This window comes from Zonotrichia albicollis, chromosome 8 (assembly GCF_047830755.1).
Source record: "Zonotrichia albicollis isolate bZonAlb1 chromosome 8, bZonAlb1.hap1, whole genome shotgun sequence".
NCBI classification, from domain to species: Eukaryota; Metazoa; Chordata; class Aves; order Passeriformes; family Passerellidae; genus Zonotrichia; species Zonotrichia albicollis.
In genome coordinates this window covers 18,876,566-18,893,698 of record NC_133826.1, presented here as the reverse complement: position 1 = coordinate 18,893,698, position 17,133 = coordinate 18,876,566, and the positions used below count along the sequence as shown (strand labels likewise).

General features: G+C 38.7%; 1 protein-coding gene across 1 annotated transcript in view; it reads right to left on the bottom strand.

Annotated features, from left to right (window-relative positions):
• PALMD (palmdelphin) overlaps positions 1-3,884 on the bottom strand; it is a 43,776-nt gene extending 39,892 nt beyond the window's left edge. Inside the window, exon 1 of the mRNA XM_005482052.3 lies at positions 3,583-3,884. Coding sequence (XP_005482109.2) covers positions 3,583-3,623 — 41 coding nt within the window. The 5' untranslated portion in view covers positions 3,624-3,884. The remainder of the gene's footprint in view (positions 1-3,582) is intronic.
• Between the last annotated feature and the right edge of the window lie 13,249 nt (positions 3,885-17,133).

Genomic DNA, 17,133 nt, shown 5'->3' with positions numbered 1-17,133 from the left:
TTTTGGTGTGCTCATTTCAGGGACTATATTGTAGACTGGAAGTAAATACAGGGTTATAGAGTAAACCTGGCAAAAATTCACCTCCTCTTCCCTAATTTTATTTGTTTACAGGTCTATGTTGACTATTTCAATCAATGCCTGGCTCATCCAAAGTAGAAAATTACATATGAATTTGAGAATTAAGCTATCAGCCTAGCACCACTGAGTTAATTTATACCTCAATGAATCCATAATGAAATATTTTAACCTGTTTGCACTGCTTGACACGCTTTAAATATTAGAATAATATTATTACCATCTACTAAGCATGAGTGCTTCCCAAGCTGGGAATATTCCTTATCACATGTGGGTAATCTTTCCATTGAAATCTCTCTCAGGCAGCGGCTGGAGTGGGAGTCTCCCTAGCTAATGGCTAATAGGTAAGTGCTGCTCACTGGCAGCTTCCCTTTCATCCTCACTGCCTCCATCAGCCTCCAGGAAACCTGGCTCTTGGAACCTCCTTAGTAATCAGTATGGACAAAGGTGCTACAAGGTGTGCAGGAGTTAAAAGGAACAGAAGTGTGTTGGCTTTAGCATAAGTAGAGGAATACTTTCTAGAATTATAATAAGGGAAGGTTTGGTGCTACATGTAGAAAACTATAGGTAGGAAACACCCTATAGCCACACCTTTGCTAGGAGTCATATTGCCCTTTGGCATGTATGGAAATGCATAATACTGGAGAATCTGCCACTGTATTTCCATTGCAGATTGTGAAATCCCACTGGAATTTCAAAACTTTAAGTGTCTTTAAACAAATAGAAGCATCTCTCTTAAGTCCTGATCATGTTCAGTGAGTACCTGTTTACTCTGATTCAAGTGCTTTCACAAAGTTACTCTGTTTTGTTACAAAACCACCACCTGGAAGCAGCTGGAAAGGTGCTGAGCTATGATCCCCACTGCTGAGTCCAGCTCTGTGGCACCGCTGGAAGTTGAGTGCACTGGCAGACCACAGTGGAACAGGCTGTTACTGCTGCCACTGAGTCAGCCCAGACTTCCCCCAACACTCAGTCTTCCTCCTCTCCCCTGACCCCTTTTACCTTCAGACTTTCATGGCAAGACTATTCTGCCTTTTCTTTCCTGCTTCCAAGTGCTCAAATTAGTGAGCTCATCCAGGCTCCTGCTGCTCTGTGTGCACACAAACCTTGCTATCAGTTGCAGAGCTGGTTGTGACTGATTTGTGCAAGTCCCAGTCTGAAGGTGACACAGACAGTGCCAGGCAATCACAGGGCTGCTGTTTACCCTCTGCCTTTTGCTCTGCAGAGCCATGTTCTGTCACTTCTGACACAGTCCCACCAGGAATTTTTTAAAAATATTTTTTTCTGATGCACACTGGAAAAAAAATAGCACTATAGTACTGCTGAAAAATCTGGAAAACATTTGTGTTTGTCTAGGTCATGGATTTCTGAGAGGAATTTATCATTATATTTAGCCAACAGAAGCACACAAATACCAAGACAACTTTATATATCCTTTCCTCAGGAAAAAAAGTCTATGGGAATCAATGGCCATTTGTTGGACTAAAGTTGCCAGAGTTTGATTTCAGCATTCTCTGTGAATCATTTCATGAGTCACAGGTTGGATGTACTGAAGGTTGGATGTGCTGTAATTTTAATAGTAAGTGATATTTTTAAAACCATAGGCAATACATTTTTTCACTAGATAACACTGCATCTGCTTAATACCTCTCCCAGGAACTTACTGAGATAGGTATCCTGAGATTAAACTAATTTCATGCCAATATTTTTTAGAAGTTTCTGGAAAATGTCATTACACCAATTCCATGTGCAAGCTTCACCATAAAAATAGGGTAGATTTCAGAATTCAGCAAGTGCCCTAGAATTCCTACCATGTTGATCAGCTTGGATTGTCCCTTCCCTTCCTTGTGTCCTTTCACACAGTGTGTTTGGGTGCCTGGTGTAAGCATCAATATTTCTGCATGGAGAGTTGTTTGACAGTGGAACTGAGATTCTACATTCCTAGGTAATCTGCACAGGAACACTAATTTGATTTGTAACTTTACACATAAAAGGAAGAAACCCATATTTTGTGCTATGTGTATGATTTAAATGAAATAACACCAACTGCTATAGTGAAAGTGTGGAAGAAGCTTGGTAATTTCTCAACCAGTTCTTAATTAATCTGCTTGTTTTCCTAAAACAGACAAATATCTCTACCAAAACAGATCCAAAACAATGAACGTCCAAGGCTATCATTTACCACAAGCAGGCAAAAATCACTGTGGGTAATTTTCTTCTCTGAGACTTAAATCTGAAATGAATATTCTGCATATCACTATTAAAGCAGGGTGTGACAGAAAGGTAAAGGTCAAGGAAAATGTCTCCATGCAAAAGAAAAACTGTCTGTGCAGGCATCTATAGATAGGTTGTGGGACTGGGGAGGAGAGGGGCAAAATACAACAGAGAAAATTGAGATTGTCCTTTTATTTCAATCTGAGGATATCATTTAGAGAGGCAAGAAGGAGAAGATTAAAATTACCTTTTTTCAGCAACTTAAAGAGAAGGTTAAGGTGTTAGAGTATTTGAAAGGTGAAATAACCAATTTTGAGAGTGAGAAAAGCTGAGCAGGAATTGTAATTTACAGAGGTTAGGGACTGAGAAGTTAGGTCAGACAAAATCTTCGTGAGAATGTGACTTCTGATAATGGAATCATCACATGAGACAGCAGGAAACTCAGTGTGGGGGATGTTTAATGCAGTCCATTGCTGGATATAGCTCTGAGGTCTGAAGAATATGCACAGAGCAAAACAGAAGTAGTATTTGTTTATATATATTTGTTATACATAAATATATTTGTTACTTGGTGATGGCTCCCCTCGCAGTGCATTTTGATGCCTTTCCTGATCATACAGAATGTTTAAACAACGAGAACTGGCTAACTAGACTCACATATTAAAATAAATTATTCTAGTTTTGACAGTGAAAAAGTCTGATTTAAATTAAGGCCAAACCACAGAATCTGTGTATTTATGTAAATTGGAATTATTGCTATGCATTGCTGCTTTGCTGATGACCAAATCAGCACAGTGATTTGCTCACTGTATTTTTCTGTATTCAAAGTCACCCTCTAACACTATTTAATGTCACAGAAGCAGGTTTAGAACAATTAAATTAAATCCACCTACATTTCAAAAACACCGTCTTCTTTCTTCTCCATCTTCTCTTTCTATCCTCTCTCACCATTTTCCTCTTGTCTCTCAAGAATAACTGCACTCACAGGCACACATGTATTTTAAGATTTGTGTAGCTCTACCTTTGAAATGGGTACTCATCTATTGTGAGCTGGCACAAATGCATTGAAGTTATAGTGCATTCATAAGAATAGCTCTCTCTCCTTTCCTCCCACATCTGAAAGCACAACAACTCATACTCCAGATCCACATCATAACTGTAGATGTATAAACTAGGTTTTTTTGAGTAAATAAGAAAAGCAGAATGAAGAGCAGGATGAAAATACAATGTAAAGATAGATTATGATAGACACATTTCTTAAGAAATGAGATTTTTAAGAAATAATGACCTTACCTTTTTTGTTGTTGTTCAGAAACCAAAGTGTGAGACTGCATTTTGATGTCACATTTATCACCACCTCTTTGCAACTGACAACAAGGTAGAGGACTGGAAGCAGCAAAGTCTGAGATTATAGATCCTTTTGATGCTATGTTATTGTGCTTTCTTCATGCCCATATCTATCCAGATAAATTCTTTTTTGGGGCTAAGATAAACAGATGGAAACAGATATTTTAGAAAAGTCCACAGTGGGCTAAGGAGTACTTGCTAAAGACTTTTCCTCTGATAAATCAGTTGTCATTGAAGGGACCTACTTGTCTTGTATGTCAGTTAAAATCTAGTAAATTTTTAACCTGCTAACTAAGAGACCTGGGGCTGTGTCATTTATAAGTGGGTGTAGCCCTCACTTTGGCATTTATTGTGGCCCTTTGTTCTGGACATATCCTAGCTAAATTAGCAGGTGAGGTAAAGGCTGTGATTTACTGTAATTTCTGAACTGATAAAAATGCTGGGCAGATGCTAAAGGTTGGTTTTTAAAAAAAATAAACTTTCATATGATAAACTGTTTTAAATGAAATTGTTTCTTGACAGTACTCAGGAAAAAAACACAGCAAATGTATTCTAAAATGGAGCTTCTGTGATCAGGGAATTTTTTTAGAGATACAATGAGAATGCTGTATTGGATATATGTAATCAATACATGTTTTGTTTCATGCAAAATTGCTTTGAAAGCAATAATTTCATGGCACCTGTTGGATGTTCCTGTATCAATCTTGACGACACCTTGATTAATCCATTTAGTTGCGTGGGAAGAATGAGAGGGAAAATGGCTGTTTTTTGGCAGGATGCCCTCAGACTCTGCAAGATTCAACATACACTTCAGTAACAGAGAATATCTCCATCAAATCTTAGGGAGACTTAGCCAAAGGAATATGCATTTTGAACTGTTCAAGCTGTATATGAGACAAATTGAATTATCTGGAAAAGCTGCTTTTCTAAACAGATATGTCAGGACCAAAGAGCTAAGGGAGCAGGGAGATGGTGAACAGGTCAGAAATGTGAGGGGCCATAGCCCCTTTGCTGTGGAGGTTTCAGGGACTGGGAAATCTCTGAACTATAACAGAAAGGTGTGGTCTTTTAAATTCTTTCAATTTTGGCAATGTGGGATCTCTTTGCTTTGCGGGAATATTCAAAGGCCAGCTGGGATATTGTTGTAGGTTCTGTAATATGAGTCAGAGTAGGCTGGCACAGGCTTTGGTTAGCACACAACGCCAGCTGTGTGGCAATGTGTGACCAGGTCCGTGGACGTGGCTGGTGCCAGCTGTGCTCTGCCCCAGTTCCCAGAGCTTCTGCTGCTGGCTGAGGTCACCAGCTCCAGGAAAGGTCTGCTCCTCCTGACAGGGAGATCTGCTGACTTCTGGCACTCACTAGTCACAGGGTTTGGCCTCCTACCAGCAGAGACTGAAGGCTGGTGAACTCTGTCATGGTACCACCTCCTAGCTTTCCTTCTGCACTTACTTATTCCCATCTTGTGGGTAGGTAAGCAAAAATAAGTGGAAAATACAGTTTTGTAGACGTCCTTTCTTCACTTGGCCGGGTAGAACTCCTACAGATCCTTTTATTCTACTCTCTATATTGCCCTAGTTTCTTATTTTTTCCAGGAAAAGATAAGAAAAATACCTTAAATACTAGTAAGAAAATAATTTTAAAGGAGGATAAGAGACTAATCTTTAACGGCGCTGAGTATGAACTCCTTTAGTCGAGATTTGCATCTTTAGATTACACAGGAACCCAAATGCTGAGATTGTACAGACATTTCCTTTAGAAGGAGTTCTGTGCATGGGGGATCCCCCGGCTGTCAACGGAGTGTGTGTGTCCGTCTGTCTGTCTGTCTGTGCGCGGTGCGGGCAGTGATGCTGCAGCCGCTGCCGAGCTCCCTGGGCTCTGGCGCGGCCAGCTCTCCCTCTGGCGGCCGCTGCATCTCATTTGTGAGTATTTCTCTCTGGAATTGTTTTTTAGAAGATCTCTAAAAATACACACGTGGAATCGGTTGTGTTTTTTTGTTTGTTTGTTTTTGGGTGGGTTTTTTGGTTGGTTTTTTTTTTTTTTTTTTTTTTTTTTTGTTGTTGTTTTTTTTTTTTTTACAAGCCTATCAGCATATTTTAAAAGGGCTGAGAAGGCTGAGAATTTATAGAATGGTATAATGATATAATTTTTATGCATGTGCATTTTAAATAAAGACTTACTGTGTGCCATGTTCAAGTATTACAAAAGTTTAATTTTGGTCTACTGTGAATGGTTTGGTCAATTTTTTGGTTAAAAATGCCTCAATGATGATATTAAAACCAGGATGAGAAGGTAATGAACTTACACAAATACTGAAAAAAGACTGGAGTGGAGATGGACCTGCCAGACTTTGGTAAGAAAATTTACTCACATAAGTTAATTTCTTAAAATCTTATTTATGAAAGCATTATCTGCATCTATGTGGTGCATAAAGCAGGATCATGCAGTCAGTGCTCTACAATCAAATCTATGCACACATCTACATTAAGAAGCAGTGACCACTTTGGCTTTATGTTATACTGAGCCCTTTGTCTTGATATGGTAATGTCTGTAGCTTAAAATTAATATTATTTGCTGGACTACAGGAATTTTGTTTGTCTGAAGAGGTGATTTTTGTTCCCAGAACTGCTGGACAGTGTTATAGATGCCATGATAATTTCTTGATTACTTTCTTTTGACTCTTGCTGCTATTGAATTTTAACCCAAAACCACTGCAAAGCAAAAGAGCACCTTTTCCTCCTCTGTTATGGTATCATCTTTTTCACTATTGTTCAGTTTAACCAGAAGAGAAAACAACTGAACCATTCGGGGCATGATGATTTATGCTTCATTATTATTTGTTCTACTGGCCAGGTTTGAGAGGCAGAAGAAAAGTGTGTAAAGTTTCAGCTTTTCTATGTAGTTCTCATGTAGTGCCACCTAAATCAGTCAAGAGCTGAACGTATTTAGACTTCCTTAAAATTGGGTAAAAACGTTGAGATATTGAAACTCAAGTTCACAGCTTGACTTGAAGTCTCTAAAGATTTGCAGATATTACCTAAGAACTGAGCAACTGCAGGGGATAAAAATTGTGTTTCATTTGGCACCAGATCACCATTGACATTAGTAACTCTGAAATTCCTTAATTAAGAAAGAAATCCTTAAGTGTATTGTAAACATTTCCAGATAAATATACACATTTGCTATTGTTTTCTAGCCCCTCACAGGGTGCTGAGAATAGATTGTTTTGGAGTTTTGTTACTATATTTAATTTCTGTCTGAACAAAAAGAAGTTTATTTCCATTGAGGCATATCAAAATATCTTTAATTTTGTGTGATTACATTAAAAAGAAAAAAAAAAAAAAAAGCCGAGAGTGTCAAAGGTCTTAAGCCTGTGAAAATTCCTGATTTCTCTTCTGTCACCTGAATGCCACTAGAGAAACATCCAAGACACTAGAGGAGACACTGCTTGGTGCTTAGCTCTGTGCCTTATGTTGCATAGAGGCTCTCATTTGATTGAAATGTAAAAGCAATTTTTGCTCTTAAAGGGAATAAAATTACCTTAAATTGCTTCCTTCCATTATCTTTGATTTTTTAAAAATTGCCTGCGTATCTGTTTGGCTTTTACATAGCATCACTTTACTTTGGAAGATGCATCCTGATTCCACTTCCACTGATGCATGTCTGAGCATAGTACAAAATAATTTTTCTCCTCTGTATATTGTGCTGTTAGGATCTCATGCAGAAGAATTTATAGTGCATCTAGATTAGTAGTTTAGTTCAGATCAGGAATGTGCTTCTGAAGCTAATCTGCTTGTCCCTGGTAAATGTGCTTTGATTCACACCATGGAGTAGTCTTGGGGTGCTTTATTGGATCTCTTCCAGATTAAACTGAAAGGACAATGTTTTCCAAGAGCATTTTCAATGCTCACTGGCTGAATTCAGTCCCTAGTGAGACCAGATTTCTCTTTTTTGAGATAAACCCCAATGAAATATTCATGGTAGCATGTCAGGTCATCAGCACCCTCTCATTGCCCAGCTCTGTTTCCAGTGACCCCCAGTCCTTGCTGATGTGGACACGGCCTCTGGCTGCTTGTGGTTCCTTTCAGCAGAGGTGGTCTCTGATTCTTTGGCCTTGTGGAAATGTCTCTCAATAATCACTCTTTTGCGGGGTCACACACCCAGTTGCACTTCTCCATGTTAGCGGGGAAGAAGGAAGGAAATAAATTCTTTGCCAGAGCCCAGTGTGAGATTTTACTGTACATGTGTCAGATTGCTCAGTGCTGAGGTTCTGCTCTGCTTAAACTGGACAAGCTGGAATCAGCTGTGGTTGAATTCAAATTATGCCCAGAATCAGAGCATTCCCCAGGTACTTTCTGGAGCTCAACTTCAGGCTTGCCCCATCTGCAACAGTAGGGGAGAGGAAAGAGACACAAAGGGAGATTTGCAAGTGACAAAATAGATCATCCTCTCTTTATGTGATATAAATAACTGGTTCTGAAGTCTTCTGGGACAAATTTTCCCTTCCATATTCTTTCTTGCCTTTCCAAAAACCTTCTCCAAAAAAGAAATGATAGAGGCTGAACTTCAGAAACATATTACATGTTTCTAGATGTAGTATGTTTTTGGTAAAGCTTGACTCTAGTGAGACTAAAAGAAAAGTCTATTTCAGTAATGAACTAATGCAGCCCCAGTGGAATGTTTCTGGACTAACAGGGACCTAATGGCAGGGCAGTGTAGCAAATTTCTGGATTTTAATGAGATTTAAAAAATGCTGCCTTTATATGATACTGTTAATAGGCTGACTAAATTAGAAGAGAAGAAGTTTGCAGACTGAGATGTAGGTTATGCACCAAGCTCTACACAAGTGATGTAAAGATTTTAGGTATAAATCATAGCCACACATTAGGAAATTTAATTGTTGTTGCTTCCTCAAGCCTGGTTTTGTTGTGGGTATTTTGTGTTTGTTTGTTTGGTGGTGGTTTTGTTTGGGCCTGTCCATCCTGTGTGTTATCTGTGTCCCCCTCCCACCTTCTCCCCTCCTCTTTTTTCCTGCTCTGTAGCAGTTTTCTGCAGATTGCAATGAACTATAGATTAGAAAGTGCATTAAAATTCAAATCTGAATAGATTGAGATCAAATATCCTCATTTAATGGGAGTACCTGATGCCTCAGAGTACAGTTCAGAGAAGTTTTGAGTTGATTCTGGTTTTCTAAATTTTATCATGATTCAGCACTTGTTGTTTTAAACTATATTTGAAGCTAGCACTCATTAATATATCTGAGGTCAATGTATCCTCTAGAAATACCTAACAAAAGGAAGTGATAAGAAAATTATCCTCTTTAAGATTTTAGGTAATTATTCTATAGAATTAGGATAATCTCTGATTAAAGTACTCTCCAGTTACAACTTCAGTCCAAGCAAGTGACTTGAACTGAGCTCACAAAATACTCAACGTGCTTCAGATAAGAAATATGCTGGCTACTTTTGTTTCTCATTGGAGCTCCTAAGCAGGAAATAAGTTTCACAGAGATGCTATTGTAGCAGCATGTTAATAACTCCTCTTTGCAGTCGAATGAAGCCTTGAAGAATTTGGGATAAAACTGAGCTGTCTTAATGAAACAACATTTTTAAAATGGTATTATTTACCAACCTAATAGTTGCTTCAAAATTTTGCTTTGTTAACTGGAAAGCATTAAAAGCGCAAAAGTACTGTGAAGGATGAAATAAACAGAAATATTAATGAGGTGTGCTGACCTCCAGGAATATGTTCCCATGTACAAATATCAGGGCTCTTTAACTGACAGCTATTAAATACTGTGGTGATAATGGCTGAGTTAGCAGCCTCAGCTGCTGGCTGGCATTCAATATTGCCAATATTTTTCTCACTTAGCTATAAAAATGAGGGGGGGGGAGGGAGAGAGCCTTGATCCAGTTTTTACTAGTGGGAAGGTGCTTAAGATGCAAATGAAAAACTCTCCTATCCCCTCTTTCAGTATGCACAGCAAGTGTATTCAGCCTGTCCTTGCCTTCCTCTGTAAAAAGATATTTGTTATTTGAGACTGAGCTGTGCAGATTTCTGTGCTTCTCAGTGGTTGTGCTACAATATAAAGATCATAGATCTCATTCCCCTGTAAGGACATCTCTTTCCTTCTGCAGCAGAAACTCATTAATTTTAATACACACCAGTGAAGCAGCTGAGTGGGCTTTGAGGTCTCCTTCATAGCAGCATGTTCTGTTGCTTCTGCACCACTGGGTTCATTATTGTTTTATTAATAAAGCAAGGAGGAATGCAGTGTGTACAGTCCTAATGCTGTCTTGCTCAGATATCACAGGGCATCAGCACTCTTCAGAAACATGGAGACCCTGCTTGCAAGTTGGAATGAAACGTTCTTTGTTTTGTTTAATCCCTGAGTGAGGAACATCGGACACATATTTCTATGTGGTTTGCTTTGTTATTTTCTTCTTATTCTACAGTTGCACAGGTCAAGGCTATGAAAACTGGTGGTGTAAGAAATAAATACAATGTTATATAGGTCCAATACAGGGCTTGTCTGCACTTCTTCTACCAGCAACTGTGTAAAAGGTGTTTCCTCAAGCCTCTAATATTTAACTGTTCTGACATGAGTACTTTTAGAGGAACATATTTACTTTCTGTGCTGCTTTATTAGAATTGATACTTCTTTTAAACCTTGGGAGTGCAGTTCCACTTCTCCCAGTTCCCAACTGGGTCTGAAAGTTTCAGCCCAGTTCAGCCAGGATGCATAAGGAGAAAATAATCCAGTATTTAGAGCAGCGAAGATTTTTAAGGGAAGCAGGTAGTGGTGCTCAAGACTTGTGTGTATTGGTTGAGGTCCAATTCAAATTTGAATTCAGAATGGAGGTTTTATGCAGCTGTCCAGCTACTTTGTCCCACTTCTGTTCGGTCACTGCAAAAATAAATAGAAAATACAGAATCTGTAAGCTTCAGCACACTGTCATTTGAAGTTGGTACTCAGGCAAAATAAGTGGTCACTTCTGCAAATCCAAATATTACGCATGTTTCTATTTTGTTCATTAAAGAAATGTCTATTATTGTTGGTTTTCATTCTGTAGGTTTTCTCAGGACTTGAATGTGAAAATTAAAATGAAGCAGAAATATTTGTTGTTTCTAGGGCCAAGTTTCCCATCTTTTCTCTTTTTAGGTTCCCCTCTCCTTAGAGTCCCTATGTAAATATGCCTTTTTTTTTTTCTGGTTTGCCCCAAGACTTGTTCATTCTAATTTATAGGCCTCAAAGTCTCCTTTGTCGGCAGTAATTACCATACCTGAAAAATGTGCAGCACAAGCTCCAGCAGAGCCTTATTTAACTTCCCTCTCCTGTTTCAGGAAAAAGAATGAAGGAAAACATATTGGAATGTCTCCCCATGTTGCTGTCTCCCTGTGGTGATTGATTAGTGTCCTGTCAAGAACTGCTTGCCTTGATTGATGTGTGCTGTGACAGAGGGATGTGCAGTGCTTGCTTGTTTGCTGTTCCATGTAAGACAGAAATGTTCTTTGCAGCATCCTTCTGTTTTGTTCTTGGAGCTGGGGTGTGGCTGGGCAGCAGAGAGGCAGCCTGGCTCTCCTGTCCTGGTTACCCACAGAACAGGTTAGGTGAACCCTTCAGCAGGAAGACAAAGCAGCTGAGCATGTTTGGCTAGGCAGGCTTTTCCTGGCATGCACAGAGACAGAGGGCTCTGTGAAGATCAGAGTAGACAAAAAGCCAAGCACTGGAAATGCTCCAGGAGAAGCCTTTCCTCAGAACCCAGAGGGGTATGCTGCAATCTAAAGATGAAGCAAAGTTTAATGTATATATTGTTCTTCTCTGTGTCTGTATTAGTGCCAATGCTTTCACAGTTCCCTCAGAGTTTTACCTGCCATCAGAAATCCAGAGTTAAGCCAGATGAGTGTTTCTGAATATTCCACAGTACTTTGGCTGCCAGACATATGAGAAGGAGGCAAGGGTTGTGATGTCTTGGAAGCAGTGTGGATCCATCTAAGCCCATTGGAAAGCTTCTGTTACTTTTTATCATTGCCCCATCAGGCAGAAGATAAGATTTGCCTTGGAGTGAGTAAACAACCTGTTTATATTTAAGTAAATCACTGGGAGAGTTGGTAACACCCTTTGCTGTGGGAGGAGAGGTGTTTTCCATGACCAAATGTCTGCATTCCCTTAGTTAGGAAGGCATAGTCAAGATGCTGGCGGCTGGCAGGCTAGACGTAACTGGCTAGTTATCAAGAAATCTCTGCTAGGTGATTGAAAAGATTTAGAATCAGAATTGTATTCTGGAGTATGAACAGCTACATAAATTAATATCCTCCCTCCATCCTGAGTACTCAGGCAAAGGGAGCTGCATGCCCAGCCCAGAGTCTGGGTAAATGTTCTGGCAAGGGGAGCTGCAGAGAGATGCTTGCTGCTTGAGAAAAAGTAAATTCATACTCTGAGAGATCATCATGAAAAGCATTGAAGATCCTTACCCAAAGAGAAATTCAGGCCTGGAGATAACAGAGATTTAAAAAATGTCAGATTTTATGAAAAGAGCCAGATGATGGCAGCATAGAATGCAACAGAAAACTGGGGAAATTCCTGGGTTAAGTAGCATGAGACCTGCCCTTGAAAACCGAGTCAGGGATCAACCTTTTCATCTAATCCTCCACTTCAACAATAGCTTTTGAAATACAGGTTTATAGTTCTGGAAAGAAGAAAAGAAAACAGTGATTTTTTTCCATGTGACTGTGTTGATCTTTCAAAAGCTAAGCAATAAATCAGCTCAGAAATCTTTTCTATGTGCATGACAGATAAACAGTTCTACTTCACCCTTTCAGACCCTGAAGTCTTGTATTCTGTCCTTAGCTGCATAAATTCTTCTAGCAAGTCCTACCCTTCACTTTCTTAATTTCTTGTCATCAGGAGTTTTTCTATAGCTACTGAAGCCTCAAAAGGAGAATTCAGAATATATCTCTAGATACAATAGGAAACATAAACCATGTGCATATTATTTTTTTCAATAAAAAAGCTTAAAAAACATCTGAATCAAAGATGATTGACTTGGCCATCTAAGAAACTAATGTCTTCTTTTGTTGTGTGACAGAAAAGTGCTGTCTCTATGGCAAAATATCAGCCTGCTAATTCCTGGAGCACTGTTTAGTGGTATTGGCAAAGGTCACGTTGATCACTGGGCAGGGACTGGTTTCTCCAGATCTACTGGTCATGGAAGAAGGGAGCTGGGTTTTTAGCTCTTCAGAATTACTTCCTCAGCAATATCCATGCAGTCCTGGGGAAGCCAGCATGTGGCAGAGCACTTCCAGGACACAGTGTTAGGAGACAGGAAGTGGAGACAGTGAAGCAACATGAAGTCACAGCACATTCACAGCTGCTGTGAATATGACTCACACCCATGTTGATACAATTTAGACGTGAGATTGCACCTCTGTTTGTTGGTAATCCTCAATTTTGGGAGAATTTCCACAAGCCAAACTGCTCAAGCGATTTTATTTTCATGTTTATTGAAAATGTTTATTGAAAATGTTTGCAACACAAGCTTATAGAAATAGTTTCCTGGATAACCAGAGGATAAATGGATGTAATGCACTTAAACATTGACTGCTTTTTTTGACAACAGAGAAAAATGAATTAATGCTTGTTACATCTGCAGGCTCCTCAGTCTCCTTGGGATTTAATTAGAATTTTCAAGGACGTGAATACTTTACAATGCTGAACATTTACAGAAAGAAGAGTTGCTGCAAAGAGGAATGGAGACTGTAGCAGCTTCTGGTGGAATGGGAGTGGAATGGATTTGAAGTTCAACTGATTTCTGGAATGGCAAACTCTCACTGCTGCTGTGACGAGCTCTGGCTCTACAGATCTTCGTTCTGTACCTTTGACCCTTGGTTCTGAGCAGAACTGCCTCTTTTGCTTGCACTTACCTCTGCCATCTAGAAAGGAGGGTAGTCTCCTATGGAAAGTGAGGATTGTCAGGCCCTGTTTCACTGGGCTACTTTGAAAAGCACAAAGAAAAATAATATTTATTCTTGTATTTGTGAAAATAACATCCTTGGGATTGCACTCATTGTGAGCTTCTACTCCAGCACTTGCAAAAGACAAGATTCTTGCTTATTCTGGTTTTATTAGTTGTGATTGTAAATAAGAAAATTTGAGCTAGGAAACAAAAAGGGAAAAAAAAAGAAAAAGGAAAAGAAAGTTGACTGTCATTTCTGTTCCTGAGATATTTTACAAATAATAGGAGTCTGATGGATTGCTCTGGCTGGTAAAAGCAAATTCAAACCATTCAGTAGCACTAGTAAGGAATTTCTAGAATTCCCATAAATGGAGAAGCGACACACTTCTAGCCTATGGGGAATAAAACAGGAAGGAGAAAATAATGAAGAAAAAAAAGGAAGAAACAAGGTACCTACTGCTACTTACTGTCCAATGCATACTAAAATCCTTGCCAAGAGAGACAAATTGCTTAATACCCATACAGTGCTTTGAAGATCTAAAGTACAGTAAGTGTTATTATTACTACTTTTACTACAGCTAAGAACACAGATTGCTCTTCTAAATGGATATACTGAGTTTGATCTTTAAAACATTGTATTAAAAAAGGCCTGCATGAAATTTTTCTGAAAAGGAATGAATGATATGGTACATTTATCAACACAGTAATACAGCATTTGCAATTAGACTCTCAGCTTTATATGGGCTTGGGAGAAAGGAATTTCTGAGTAAGCATGTGGTGCCATTAAACATATTTAAGGGTAGTTTAATGATAGCCTTTTCACATCCTTTTAGTGCACATGACTATACAAATAAAAAAAGGAAAATTGCTCCTGGGGATAAGAGCGTACTGTATTCATGTTATTCCACACCTCTGACTGAAAGTAGTGCCATCGGGAGGGTGAACAAAGCATGACCATGAAAATGGGCATCATAATTGTGGAATAATACTGCTAGTGCTCATTTTTCAGGAATGCTAATGGTTGCATGTAAGGGGTAAGCACACAGAACTTCCACACATGGCTGTGTTGTTCCCCCTCAGAGATCTGCAATTCTTATAATGAAATCTTGGCTGTCTTTCCTAACCTATAATTTTCAAGTACTGGTGTGTCTGCAGTACAGTTTCTCTCTGCAGTTATTCCTTTGAAGTGAACAGGAATATCTGGACAACGGATCTTGGCACAGTCAATTTTAAGAGATTGAACAGCTTCAAGAAAACTCTTTACTCCTAATTAGCAGCTAGTTAAATACATAGGGGTTTTGCAGTTGTTCCATGGCTATACTGAAAATTATTGCACTCATGGTTACAAAACACTGCAGTGCTGGAATCAGGAAAAAAACTGCTGGTCATTTACCAAAGAATCAGTAACATTGTCCTTATTTTTTCTGGGACAGGAAGGACCACTATAGCTGGGTTATGAGGATAAATGTGATATTAAGACTTCTAGGACTTTGTGTGGCCAGGCCTGGATTACTGTGGATTGGCAGAAGTTCTTAGAAAATCAAAAGATAGGGCCTGGAAGCTGAACTTTCTGGATTCTTTGAAAATTTTTCTTCCAAAAGTCTCTTTACATACAACTATGTTTCCAATTTCATTTTAGGTGCTGTAAATGATTTTGTTGTAAATTGTTCTGGGAGCTCTATAAATACACAATATAAATTATATTGTATGTCTACTTAATATTAATTTGATTTGTCGAGCAGCATTTAAAATTGCCCTCTTACAGCAGACAAATATAATATGAATATATCTAAAGCACATTAGACAGATTTGGGACTGAAACAAGGTTCAAACTGAAAGTAAAGTTGGAATGTGGTAACATTTTCAAATAATAAACCTTACTAAGGAATTTTACATAGTTTCATTTCAAAATTATGACTGTTTTCTTTGATGACCCTGATGCATATTGCAATCTATCATATTTTCTATCTTCTACTGTTCATCTTCCCCAACATGGATAGAAAGAAAATTATATTGTCTTTGAAACAATTGTTTTTCTTGATTATTCTTGCTTCAGTAGTGACATTCATGACAGCATTGGAGAATGTTCAGAGCCTCCCACACTGCCACCTATAACAAATACAAAAATTAGTATAACTTTTCTTGGTCACATTACCTACTGGGACACTGAGATTAAGATGAGGTATACACATTTACTGTGCATATGTACAGTGAATATCTGCAAAAACTGAAATGAAATTATCCACTTAGTATTCTGCTCTGTTTTTAATGTCTCTATTTGAACATAATTTTATCAGAGTTGCACTTATCAAAAGGAATAAACTACTTCTCATAAATTACTACTTCACATATAGGGTGAAACTGTGCAGATTGCAACTGATTTGTAAATAGAACTTGTCCACCTGTGCTCCTCTCACAATTTCAGTTTGCTGTGACTTTATTTTTCACAACTAATTAGAAATAGTTTTATAGCATTACTGTGTGCTCTTATGTATGTCCAGGATTTACCCCAGAGATATTTGTATTTCAGTTCTGAGTGAAATTTTTCCTGTACAGTAGGTGATATGCAAGGTCCTTTGTAATATTTGTTGATAAAAGGTGCTATGTAAATTATCTTTACTACCATATGGCCTCTTCATGTTTCCAGTTCAAATCCACGGGGAAAAATCTCAGCAACATCAACAGAAGCACATCTGGTCCACACACAGTCGAAGACAAGACAGAGTATTCTTTTGGTTTGATTAGTCTTTCTATGCAAGTTCAAATGTATTGGAGATAAGAAAAAGAAACAAAGCTTCTCAGAAATGAAAAACACTCTACATTGTGTTTGAGGTATGCCAAACTCTGTTCTCAGTAGAGACTAGCATTACAGATTTTAAAGGGACTTGGTGAGAGGGAAAATTGCTTGTAAGGGCACAGCTTACAAACCTTCTGGACTTTCAGGTCAGTAGTTTGCTGCAGAAATACTCCAGACATTGCATATTAAAAGACAACATTATATATTTTACTAAGTTCTCCTTTTCCCTGCTGCTGACCACTGGTGCACTGATACAAAAGTAAGTCATGACTGTTGGTACAGTTATGTTGTGTGATGCTTTCAGATGAGGGAAACAAGTACTTACCCATGGGATATGCTGATTATCATGCCTGCAATGCAGGCAGAGTTTTCTTCTACTGCTTACAGAAAAGCATGCCAAACTTGTGTCAGCGATTCTTTCCATTGAGCCTCTTGCATTCTGAAAACATTTTCAAGATAAAAATGACAATGCCAGTGAGAATGAACCTTGACAGCAGTATAATGAAATGTGTGGGAGGCTACACTCAATCTGCAGACTGAAAGAAAATTTTATTCCACCTCCAGTCCTGCAAGATGTGGTATTGGACCAAGGACTTTGAGTACAAGTAGCAGCAGCACACAGTCTAATCCACACATAGTGAGAATATTCCCTTCTGGTGCATGCAATATTAATACTCCAGGGTTTTCTCCATCTGTTGTCATGTAGGCCTAAAGTGTACCTCTTTGGGGCAGGAAGTGACTTTATTG